Here is a 12,642-nt window from a genome sequence, read left to right on the forward strand (position 1 = left end):
TGGGGGGGCGTGTCTGAAGACCGACCCGCGGGGGTTCTTTAAACGTCTTTTCCTGTTGTGGATCAGTGCTCAAGATGTGCCAATGTTTTTTAATAATGTGGTTGAACTGTTTACCAAGTGGGGAGTACTGAAGGAAGCATTAAATGCATTGGTCAGGAGAGCGGGGAGGTTTGGACGTGAGGCTGTCATCCTGGGTCATATTTTTATAACGTTCCCTTGCGTCCTGCAGCCATTCCTCTGGGTAACCCCGCCGTCTGAAACGCTCATCCAGATGGGCGGTTTGTTTGACCTAGTCACTCCGTGTACTACAAATCCTACGTATGCGACTGCATTGGCTAATGGGGAGGTTATATTTTAGGGGTGTAGGGTGGAAGCTGTCTCCGCGTAATAGGGAATTTCTGTCAATCGGCTTCCTGTATAGATCCGTACTAACCACCTCCCCATCCCTCTACCTTAAAATGTCAAGAAGACGTATTTCACAGGCAGTGAATTTCGAATGTTCACTGTTGTATTGATGGAGGAGTGGAATCGATTAAGCTCCTCCGCTGTGCCCTGGAATAGAACGAATATGTGATCAATTAAGAGTCTAATATGGTGCAATAATGGATTATTAGGGCTACAAATCACCTTCTTCTAAAAAATTAAAACACATACAGATTGTGAGTAAAACATTTAAAAGTGTTAACCCTCGCAAGGCTGCAGGCCCAGACGGCATCCCCAGCCGCGTCCTCAGAGCATGCGCAGACCAGCTGGCTGGTGTGTTTACGGACATATTCAATCAATCCTTATCCCAGTCTGCTGTACCCACATGCTTCAAGAGGGCCACCATTGTTCCTGTTCCCCAGAAAGCTAACGTAACTGAGCTAAACAACTACCGCCCCGTACCACTCACTTCCGTCATCATGAAGTGCTTTGAGAGACTAGTCAAGGACCATATCACCTCCACCCTACCTTACACCCTAGACCCACTCCAATTTGCTTACCGCCCAGACCCACTCCAATTTACTTACCGCCCAAACAGTTCCACAGACGATGCAATCTCAACCACACTGCACACTGCCCTAACCCATCTGGACAAGAGGAATGTGAGAATGCTGTACCTATGTGAGAATGATGTTCATTGACTACAGCTCAGCATTTAACACCATAGTACCCTCCAAACTCGTCATCAAGCTCGAGACCCTGGGTCTCGACCCCGCCCTGTGAAACTGGGTACTGGACTTCCTGACGGGCCGCTCCCAGGTGGTGAGGGTAGGTAACATCTCCACCCCGCTGATCCTCAACACTGGGGCCCCACAAGGGTGCGTTCTGAGCCCTCTCCTGTACTCCCTGTTCACCCACGACTGCGTGGTCATGCACGCCTCCAACTCAATCAGCAAGTTTAGGGACGACACTACAGTGGTAGGCTTGATTACCAACAACGATGAGACGGCCTACAGGGAGGAGGTGAGGGCCCTCGGAGAGTGTTGTCAGGAAAATAACCTCACACTCAATGTCAACAAAACAAAGGAGATGATTGTGGACTTCAGGAAACAGCAGAGGGAGCACCCCCCTATCAACATCGATGGGACAGTAGTGGAGAGGGTAGTAAGTTTTAAGTTCCTCGGCGTACACATCACAGACAAACTGAATTGGTCCACCCACACAGACAGCGTCGTGAAGAAGGCGCAGCAGCGCCTCTTCAACCTCAGGAGGCTGAAGAAATACGGCTTGTCACCAAAAGCACTCACAAACTTCTACAGATGCACAATCGAGAGCATCCTGCCGGGCTGTATCACCGCCGGGTACGGCAACTGCTCCGCCCACAACCGTAAGGCTCTCCAGAGGGTAGCGAGGTCTGCACAACGCATCACCGGGGGCAAACTACCTGCCCTCCAGGACACCTACACCACCCAGGAAGGCCATAAAGATCATCAAGGACAACAACCACCCGAGCCACTGCCTGTTCACCCCGCTATCATCCAGAAGGCGAGGTCAGTACAGGTGCATCAAAGCAGGGACCGAGAGACTGAAAAACAGCTTCTATCTATTTCAAGGCCATCAGACTGTTAAACAGCCACCACTAACATTGAGTGGCTGCTGCCAACACACTGACTCAACTCTAGCCACTTTAATAATGGGAATTGATGGAAATTGACGTAAAATATATCACTAGCCACTTTAAACAATGCTACTTAATATAATGTTTACATACCCTACATTACTCATCTCATATGTACAGTGGGGCAAAAAAGTATTTAGTCAGCCACCAATTGTTCTCCCACTTAAAAAGATGAGGCCTGTAATTTTCATCATAGGTACACTTCAACTATGACAGACAAAATTAGAAAAAAAATCCAGAAAAATCACATTGTTGGATTTTTTATGAATTTATTTGCAAAATATGGTGGAAAATGGGATGGGATCCTCCTCTTTTTAATAGAGGCCATCAAATCTCTTTTCTCACACAATAGCCTACAGAAATGTTGAGCAACATGAGCTCACATGAAATGTTTGATTAGATTTTCCATTCAATTTGCATTGATGTCAGAGTGATTAGAGGGACAATAGAGTGCTGAGTACCAGGCAGTTAGCAAGTTTGGTAGGCTACTAATGACCATCAGCAGCATCAGTGCTTGGAGTAGGCTAATTACCATGACTAAACGGTCATGTGGAATTTGACTGCCCTCATGACTCGTGACCACCGGTGTGGCGGTAATATGGTCACCCTAACAGCCCTATACAGAGTCATCCTTTTTGAGGCCTCTATTCGCAGAACAAGACAGCCATTACAGCCAGAGCTTTGAAAATAGAAGAGAGACTGATTGGGTGCAAGTTCAACCCAGGCTCCACCCCCACTCCCAGTGCCATGGAGTGAAACCAGTACAACCAGTCACGTGGCCACACAGGCGGAAGGCTGTGCCATCCACTGCCAACTCCACAAATCTCCATTTCAGATCCCTCTTCGCTCCCTGTCTGTTCTCTCGCTCTATACCCTCTTCCTCAATCCCACTATCTTTTCTCTCCCCCCCTTTGTCTGTCTTCCTCCCTCTCCCCCTCCCTATTCCTCAATCCACTAATGCATAGCTCTGAGATAAACATTTGAAATTGGCTCATTATATGACCCAAACATGTATCCATGGTTACCAAACTATTCCTCTGTCTTATAGTCTTCTTTTCAACATCTCGTCATAGAGGGCTTATTACCAGAGAGTGCTCCAACCCATTAGGGACAAATCCATGGGCCTGCTAGCTACACTAACCCTTCCACTAATGGAGATGGCAGGCAGATTGTTCTGTTTCCTCCAGGATGTGTAGCTGCTTTCCCTCTATGATGGTCTCTGTCTCTTTAGCAGCTAAAAGGAAGGAGATGGAGTCAGCATCTAGGTCAACTGTACTCTGAGACAGAGTAGTTACACTAGTATCAAACCTCAAGCCACACACACACAATCCACCCACCACAAACAAACACACCATCCACACAAATACGCACACACACTGCAAACATAAACACACACTTGCTAACACACACACACACACCATCCACCATGCCTCTCTCTCTCTCTCATCCTGTCCACCCCCTGCCTGTCAGGCCACTTAAGGTAATGAGAAAGGACAATTAAGATTCACAATGCAAACCTCATCAGTAGGGTTGCTGCCTGTTCTGTTGCCCTGTCTCTGAGTGCTCTCCCATTTCCTCTGTGGGAAGTGAACCTGATCCCTTTCCCCTGTCTTGCTGCTGCTGTACTGTGGTGTTGGGTACCACTCTCACCACCAGCACTGTATCCACACGGACAGACAGAATGCCTTTATGGACAGCACAGTACAGTGAGCACTCAACCAGAGAGATAACACACTGGGGCAGATGATTTAAAGCTAGTAGCTCCTAAAGAAATTAAAGATCCACTCTCCTGCTCGCTGGGCACAGTGTGTAGTGACCTGAGCAGACCGCTCTCAGAGCTGACAATGATGATGATGGTAGTAGGGACTTAGCCTAGCTGGTGTGGTGGTGTTCAGCGGTGGCCATCTAGGATGACTTGGCACCAAGCTGGCTGGGGAAGCAGGGCAGTGGGCAGGGGGACACACCCTGGCCTGTAGGCTACACTCACAGCAATGAAAGACCCTTCTTCTGCACCTCCTCAGACCAACTTCCTTCTAACCTGGTCCCAGATTGTGACCATGATGACCAATGGAGTTGATAAGGCAGCACAAATATATCTGGAACCAGGCTAACTTCCTTCCTCCAGAGTATACCCATGATATGTTCCCATTCTGATTTCACACAGATGCATGACTAGGGGCTAATAAACTGTGGCCATTATCAGCTTCAGACATCAATATCTCATCTTCGGAAAAAGGCCTAACCATGAGAAACTGGACTGAATGCATGGGAAACTGTGCAATCTGCCTGGGTGACATCCTAGGAGATTCTCTCAGCGACAATGCAGAGAGGACAGCTCACCTTGTCTGCTGTCTAGTTTGTTAGGCTATACATGATCTCAACTGAGCAGTAAGGATACAGTACTGAAGACCTTTATAACATAGGATAGTTATGGTTGTAGCTAGGGCCTTGAGCAGTAAGGATACAGTACTGAAGACCTTTATAACATAGGATAGTTATGGTTGTAGCTAAGGCCTTGAGCAGTAAGGATACAATACTGAAGACCTTTATAACATAGGATAGTTCAAATCAAATCAAATCAAATTTTATTTGTCACATACACATGGTTAGCAGATGTTAATGCGAGTGTAGCGAAATGCTTGTGCTTCTAGTTCCGACAATGCAGTAATAACAAGTAATCTAACTAACAATTCCAAAACTACTGTCTTGTACACAGTGTAAGGGGATAAAGAATATGTACATAAGGATATATGAATGAGTGATGGTACAGAGCAGTATAGGCAAGATACAGTAGATGGTATCGGGTACAGTATGTACAAATGAGATGAGTATGTAAACAAAGTGGCATAGTATAGTATAAAGTGGCTAGTGATACATGTATTACATAAGGATACCGTCGATGATATAGAGTACAGTATATACGTATGCATATGAGATGAATAATGTAGGGTAAGTAACATTTATATAAGGTAGCATTGTTTAAAGTGGCTAGTGATATATTTACATCATTTCCCATCAATTCCCATTATTAAAGTGGCTGGAGTTGAGTCAGTGTCAGTGTGTTGGCAGCAGCCACTCAGTGTTAGTGGTGGCTGTTTAACAGTCTGATGGCCTTGAGATAGAAGCTGTTTTTCAGTCTCTCGGTCCCAGCTTTGATGCACCTGTACTGACCTCGCCTTCTGGATGATAGCGGGGTGAACAGGCAGTGGCTCGGGTGGTTGATGTCCTTGATGATCTTTATGGCCTTCCTGTGACATCGGGTGGTGTAGGTGTCCTGGAGGGCAGGTAGTTTGCCCCCGGTGATGCGTTGTGCAGACCTCACTACCCTCTGGAGAGCCTTACGGTTGAGGGCGGTGCAGTTGCCATACCAGGCGGTGATACAGCCCGCCAGGATGCTCTCGATTGTGCATCTGTAGAAGTTTGTGAGTGCTTTTGGTGACAAGCCGAATTTCTTCAGCCTCCTGAGGTTGAAGAGGCGCTGCTGCGCCTTCTTCACGATGCTGTCTGTGTGAGTGGACCAATTCAGTTTGTCTGTGATGTGTATGCCGAGGAACTTAAAACTTGCTACCCTCTCCACTACTGTTCCATCGATGTGGATAGGGGGGTGTTCCCTCTGCTGTTTCCTGAAGTCCACAATCATCTCCTTAGTTTTGTTGACGTTGAGTGTGAGGTTGTTTTCCTGACACCACACTCCGAGGGCCCTCACCTCCTCCCTGTAGGCCGTCTCATCGTTGTTGGTAATCAAGCCTACCACTGTTGTGTCGTCCGCAAACTTGATGATTGAGTTGGAGGCGTGCGTGGCCACGCAGTCGTGGGTGAACAGGGAGTACAGGAGAGGGCTCAGAACGCAACCTTGTGGGGCCCCAGTGTTGAGGATCAGCGGGGAGGAGATGTTGTTGCCTACCCTCACCACCTGGGGGCGGCCCGTCAGGAAGTCCAGTACCCAGTTGCACAGGGCGGGGTCGAGACCCAGGGTCTCGAGCTTGATGACGAGCTTGGAGGGTACTATGGTGTTGAATGCCGAGCTGTAGTCGATGAACAGCATTCTCACATAGGTATTCCTCTTGTCCAGATGGGTTAGGGCAGTGTGCAGTGTGGTTGAGATTGCATCGTCTGTGGACCTATTTGGGCGGTAAGCAAATTGGAGTGGGTCTAGGGTGTCAGGTAGGGTGGAGGTGATATGGTCCTTGACTAGTCTCTCAAAGCACTTCATGATGACGGATGTGAGTGCTACGGGGCGGTAGTCATTTAGCTCAGTTACCTTAGCTTTCTTGGGAACAGGAACAATGGTGGCCCTCTTGAAGCATGTGGGAACAGCAGACTGGTATAGGGATTGATTGAATATGTCCGTAAACACACCGGCCAGCTGGTCTGCGCATGCTCTGAGGGCGCGGCTGGGGATGCCATCTGGGCCTGCAGCCTTGCGAGGGTTAACACGTTTAAATGTCTTACTCACCTCGGCTGCAGTGAAGGAGAGACCGCATGTTTTCGTTGCAGGCCGTGTCAGTGGCACTGTATTGTCCTCAAAGCGGGCAAAAAAAGTTATTTAGTCTGCCTGGGAGCAAGACATCCTGGTCCGTGACTGGGCTGGGTTTCTTCCTGTAGTCCGTAATTGACTGTAGACCCTGCCACATGCCTCTTGTGTCTGAGCCGTTGAATTGAGATTCTACTTTGTCTCTGTACTGGCGCTTAGCTTGTTTGATAGCCTTGCGGAGGGAATAGCTGCACTGTTTGTATTCGGTCATGTTACCAGACACCTTGCCCTGATTAAAAGCAGTGGTTCGCGCTTTCAGTTTCACACGAATGCTGCCATCAATCCACGGTTTCTGGTTAGGGAATGTTTTAATCGTTGCTATGGGAACGACATCTTCAACGCACGTTCTAATGAACTCGCACACCGAATCAGCGTATTCGTCAATGTTGTTATCTGACGCAATACGAAACATCTCCCAGTCCACGTGATGGAAGCAGTCTTGGAGTGTGGAGTCAGCTTGGTCGGACCAGCGTTGGACAGACCTCAGCGTGGGAGCCTCTTGTTTTAGTTTCTGTCTGTAGGCAGGGATCAACAAAATGGAGTCGTGGTCAGCTTTTCCGAAAGGGGGGCGGGGCAGGGCCTTATATGCGTCGCGGAAGTTAGAGTAACAATGGTCCAAGGTCTTTCCTCCCCTGGTTGCGCAATCGATATGCTGATCAAATTTGGGGAGTCTTGTTTTCAGATTAGCCTTGTTAAAATCCCCAGCTACAATGAATGCAGCCTCCGGATAAATTGTTTCCAGTTTGCAGAGAGTTAAATAAAGTTCGTTCAGAGCCATCGATGTGTCTGCTTGGGGGGGGATATATACGGCTGTGATTATAATCGAAGAGAATTCTCTTGGTAGATAATGCGGTCTACATTTGATTGTGAGGAATTCTAAATCAGGTGAACAGAAGGATTTGAGTTCCTGTATGTTTCTTTCATCGCACCATGTCACGTTAGTCATAAGGCATACGCCCCCGCCCCTCTTTTTACCAGAAAGATGTTTTTTCCTGTCTGCGCGATGCGTGGAGAAACCTGTTGGCTGCACCGCTTCGGATAGCGTCTCTCCAGTAAGCCACGTTTCCGTGAAGCAAAGAACGTTACAGTCTCTGATGTCCCTCTGGAATGCTACCCTTGCTCGGATTTCATCAACCTTGTTGTCAAGAGACTGGACATTGGCAAGAAGAATGCTAGGGAGTGGTGCGCGCTGTGCCCGTCTCCGGAGTCTGACCAGAAGACCGCCTCGTTTCCCTCTCTTTCGGAGTCGTTTTTTTGGGTCGCTGCATAGGATCCACTCCGTTGTCCTGTTTGTAAGGCAGAACACAGGATCCGCGTCGCGAAAAACATATTCTTGGTCGTACTGATGGTGAGTTGATGCTGATCTTATATTCAGTAGTTCTTCTCGACTGTATGTAATGAAACCTAAGATGACCTGGGGTACTAATGTAAGAAATAACACGTAAAAAAACAAAAAACTGCATAGTTTCCTAGGAACGCGAAGCGAGGCGGCCATCTCTGTCGGCGCCGGAAGTAGAGTACCAGTTATGGTTGTAGCTAGGGCCTTGAGCAGTAAGGATACAGTACTGAAGACCTTTATAACATAGGATAGTTATGGTTGTAGCTAGGGCCTTGAGCAGTAAGGATACAGTACTGAAGACCTTTATAACATAGGATAGTTATGGTTGTAGCTAAGGCCTTGAGCAGTAAGGATACAGTACTGAAGACCTTTATAACATAGGATAGTTATGGTTGTAGCTAAGGCCTTGAGCAGTAAGGATACAGTACTGAAGACCTTTATAACATAGGATAGTTATGGTTGTAGCTAGGGCCTTGAGCAGTAAGGATACAGTACTGAAGACCTTTATAACATAGGATAGTTATGGTTGTAGCTAGGGCCTTGAGCAGTAAGGATACAGTACCAGGGCCTAAAATTAACACCTGCGGGTAGATTTTGTCATTGGTGGGTAAAATGTCTATTTCACCAGCCACGTTGGCGGGTTGTCAGGGCTCCACAGTGCAAGCATTTCACTCGCATGTGAATAAAAAGTCAAGTTCGATCACATTTATAGTAAAATAAATGCTCCAGTAGCTTTTTTCAAAGTATTTTGCCGTTTTGTTTCATAGCTGGTAAATTAAGTCTATGAACTACGAATCCTATATAGCCTATTCCATCTTACGCTGGAACCCTGGGTGCATGCGAAGAGTTGAGCGAAAGGTACATTTTTAGAAGTTAATTTTTATAAGCGCTGCGCACAGGCATAAATATTGGTCTAATTTACTTGAACTGAAAGTCTACTGAAGTGAGACTTGTCCATTTACATTGTGTTGTTCACAGGCTAGGTTGTTTTTCTATGTTTGAGTTTCAATTGCAAGGGAAGAGAAAACAACACCTCTACTAGTCAGACTCAATCACAGGCTCAAACATGACTGGAGTCGAGCTACCACGGTAACCTCCCACCCTTAAATGGGCAGGTGAAAATGTTTGTCTCATCTGTGATAGTTTGGTTTAATGACGCAGGTCACAAAAATGAAATTAAACAATTTAACACATTATTTCTTACTAATAATACAAGTATTGTTTCAGAAACATTAAAGCATGCTCATCTGTTTTTTTGTGTTTTGTTGGTATAATTTTAGCAGGGGAAAAAATCTGAGTGGCTGGTAGAAACTGGGTGGTTCGAGCACTGAATGCTGTTTGGCTGAAAGCCGTGATTGGCTGAAAGCCTTGGGATATCAGACCATATACCACGGGTATGCCAAAACATGTATTTTTACTGCTCTAATTACATTGGTAACCAGTTTATAATAGCAATAAGGTACCTCGGGTGTTTGTGGTATATTGCCAATAAGGGCAAGGGCTGTATCCAGGCACTCCACGTTGCGTCATGCAAAAGAACATTCCTTATCCGTGGTATATTGGCCATATACCACACCCCCTCGGGCCTTATTGTTTAAATCTACCTGCCACAGTGGCTGGTGGACCAGAAAGTGAATCGTATGCCCTGTACAGTACTAGGATCTTCATAACATAGAATAATTATGGTTGTAGCAACGGCCTTGAGCTGTAAGAATACTGCACAAAAACCTTTAAAACATATAGATATTGATATAGTTGTAGCTAATGTCTTTATAAAACATGTATAGCCTAACTATTCTATCCATTGAGCCCTGGTTAGTATTCTGCCATGTTCCATTGTTCGTGCAATCGCCAATCCAATAGTTTTGCTGTGGATGTAAATGTGCTGTTAGATAATCAGTGACTCTATCAATGAAGGACACAGTCCCTGCCTGAGGGTACATAGGCCCAGTAGAGTCCTACCTAGCCTCAGCCCAGTCCCATCCAATCATCACAACCACATCTTATCTCAGCCCAGCCACACTCTCCTTCTGGCCAGGCTACACTTTATCACAGAGTCTGCACAACCTGGGGTTGGCAACAGTCCATTGTATTACCTTTTATTTTATATTATTAACCTTTATTTAATCTGGGGAACCCATTGAGACCAGGGTCTCATTTCCATTGGTGCCCTGAGAACAACAGCTTAAGCAATGTGAGAAACCATTCAACCAAATTACAGTTACCACATTTCAAATGAATTACAATACACTAAAAAGGGCAGTAGTAAATAATATATACAATCGATAAAAACAAGAGCCCAAAATTCAGAATTTGGGACCAAATAATCAAGTTTCAGAGTGACCTGTAGGTCATTCCAGGACAGAGGGCCATAGTAACTGAAAGCAGTCTTCCCTAACTCAGAGGGAACCCGCGGATCCTCTAGGACCAACCAGTCTAGAGACTGAGTCTTGTAGTTACTAGATTTCCAATTTAGAAATGAGGTAGTATGGGCGTTTCTGGAGAAGTGCTTTATATATGAGTAATAGCCAATGTTGGGCCCTTCTGGTCGTCAGAAACTCCCAGGCAACTATATAAGAGACAATGATGCTTATGGAAATGATCACCAGTGATAAAACACACGGCTGAGTATATAGCCACAGAACTTAGAAGTCCACACTTGTTAAACAGCCCTCAAAAGAAGCAAGCCAATAACAACGCTATTTTGAAATGTTTTATTTAACTTATAATATGGAGGTGCTATAGAAGTTGTCAAATAGCCTAGACCCCCCTCACCTAGAAGTGAAAAATGATTCCTGCTTTACCACATCTAGACCAATCCCAACCGCAGGGATCACTCCGTTATTTTCCTTCTGTTATCTCCCAAATCACAGGCCCAGGAGCAGGGCCTGGAGAAATGTCCACAGACTGAGCCAGTTACACCTGTTGCAGGGGTAAACAAACTAGGCTAACTGAGCTTCAAAATATTATGACTGTGATTATAAAAGCCTTAAAGCTGTTCGTAAAGCTAACTGTCATGGTTATTAGTACAGTAGATAGAAGATCTATGCACACTACACAGTGGACCAAGCCTATCAAATCAGGCATTCCCTATCCATATAATTTTGCATGCCCTACTGTACAAGGCCTCAGTATGAACCTAGCTCTGGTCCAGGGCATTATGTGTGGCTTACTGAGCTACAATAAACCATACAGACAGGGTGGAAAATAAAAGCCTGAAGGTAGTAACAGGTTAGGCTACACAAAATGCCATTTCCATTAGGTATTGGGCTAATCAGGAACACAGAAGAGCTTCTAACATGTTTATTTTCTTATGCCTTTAATGCCCATAAACACTTCAATATTCAAGTCAATATTTCAGTCCAAATAAACACTGTTGAAGCTCATCGTCCCAATGACAGTGCAGGAAACTGCCCGGAAAAAAGCTATGTCTTTAGGAACTGCAGGAGGGAGGGCATTGAGGGGAAGGAGGAACTTTGAGGGAAGCTACAGGGGGATGTCGACTAGCTTCCTCATCACCATTCATTACAATCCCAACTGACCGAACTACCACCCTAACAACGGAGCCCATGGAAAAAAACTGGGCACGGTTTAGTGGCGGCTGGTAGCCTAGTGGTTAGAACGTTGGGCCAGTAACCGAAAGGTTGCTGGATCGAATCCCGAACTGACAAGGTAAAAATCTGTTGTTCTGCCCCTGAACAAGGCAGTTCAGTTAACCCACTGTTCCCCGGGTAGGCCGTCATTGTAAATAAGAATTTGTTCTTAACTGACTTGCCCTCCTAGTTAAATAAATAAATAAAAAGTTAAATAAAAATCTAGGTCAGCTAGTCACTGAAAGGCTGGCAACATAGCCACCCGTGGTTGACAATGCAAGTCTATCTTCTCGTAATAGAAGTGAAGCTGCAATGAATCATCTTTGAAGGGTGTTTTGCTAATGTGTCATCAGTATTTGTGAGAAAGCTCATTGTGATTTGTCTGCATTTTTCAGCATAGTCAAATGTCAAATGACGTATCTTCCCGTTTATCCCCTTCCATTATCAATGTCATGCCTGTACGGACTTAAAGAATACAGACCAACTGTTCGAATGTGAATTCATTAATTACTTTAAAAGCACTAGTCAGTGTCATAAAAACACTATTTGGCAAATGAGACCGCACATCGTAATTGATAAACAATTTCAATTGAAAAACTGTTCCCCGGCTGTTGTATCATTGCATTTCAAAACAAAGGAGAATCCAGTACAAAACTCCCTCGTGAAATAATTTCGCTTCATTTGGAGCAAATTTGTACTTTCCAGCAAATGTGCCACCCTGATTCCAATTAGCTTAGCTAACGTTTGCATGGGCTAGCCGCGAACCGATATTTATAAGGTTACTGTAGCTGGTCGATGATGCTACAGCTAGCTAGCTTAGCTCGCTACTGGTGCTTCTGAATGCCGTACAATAACACATGTAAGTCACCATTCAAACCTTACATTATGGCTTTATAAGACCTGATTAAACAGTATCTATAGCTGGTAACTTACCTAAGCACTGGCCCACAGGAGTGCTGTACGGATTGCCCAGTAAGAACTCCATCTTTATGACAACAAACAATACCCACAGAATGACAGAAGCTGGAAGAGAGGCGCATTTTCTGCAAGTCCCTCCCACTGAGCAACCACATTG

General features: G+C 45.6%; 1 protein-coding gene across 6 annotated transcripts in view; it reads right to left on the bottom strand.

Moving 5' to 3' along the window:
• Positions 1 to 12,642, bottom strand: part of LOC110486860 (TOM1-like protein 2) — a 47,119-nt gene that overhangs the window by 33,670 nt on the left and 807 nt on the right. For 4 of the 6 annotated variants that reach the window (XM_036941600.2, XM_036941597.2, XM_036941595.2 and 1 more), the window contains exon 1: positions 12,501 to 12,621. The exons of the other annotated variants lie outside the window; for them this stretch is intronic. In XM_036941600.2, coding sequence (XP_036797495.1) covers positions 12,501 to 12,552 — 52 coding nt within the window. In that variant the 5' untranslated portion in view covers positions 12,553 to 12,621. Of the gene's footprint in view, positions 1 to 12,500; positions 12,622 to 12,642 lie in introns of those variants that run through there. 6 annotated transcript variants of the gene reach the window in all.

Source organism: Oncorhynchus mykiss, chromosome 13, assembly GCF_057628025.1.
Source record: "Oncorhynchus mykiss isolate SJ-2025 chromosome 13, ASM5762802v1, whole genome shotgun sequence".
Taxonomy (NCBI): Eukaryota; Metazoa; Chordata; class Actinopteri; order Salmoniformes; family Salmonidae; genus Oncorhynchus; species Oncorhynchus mykiss.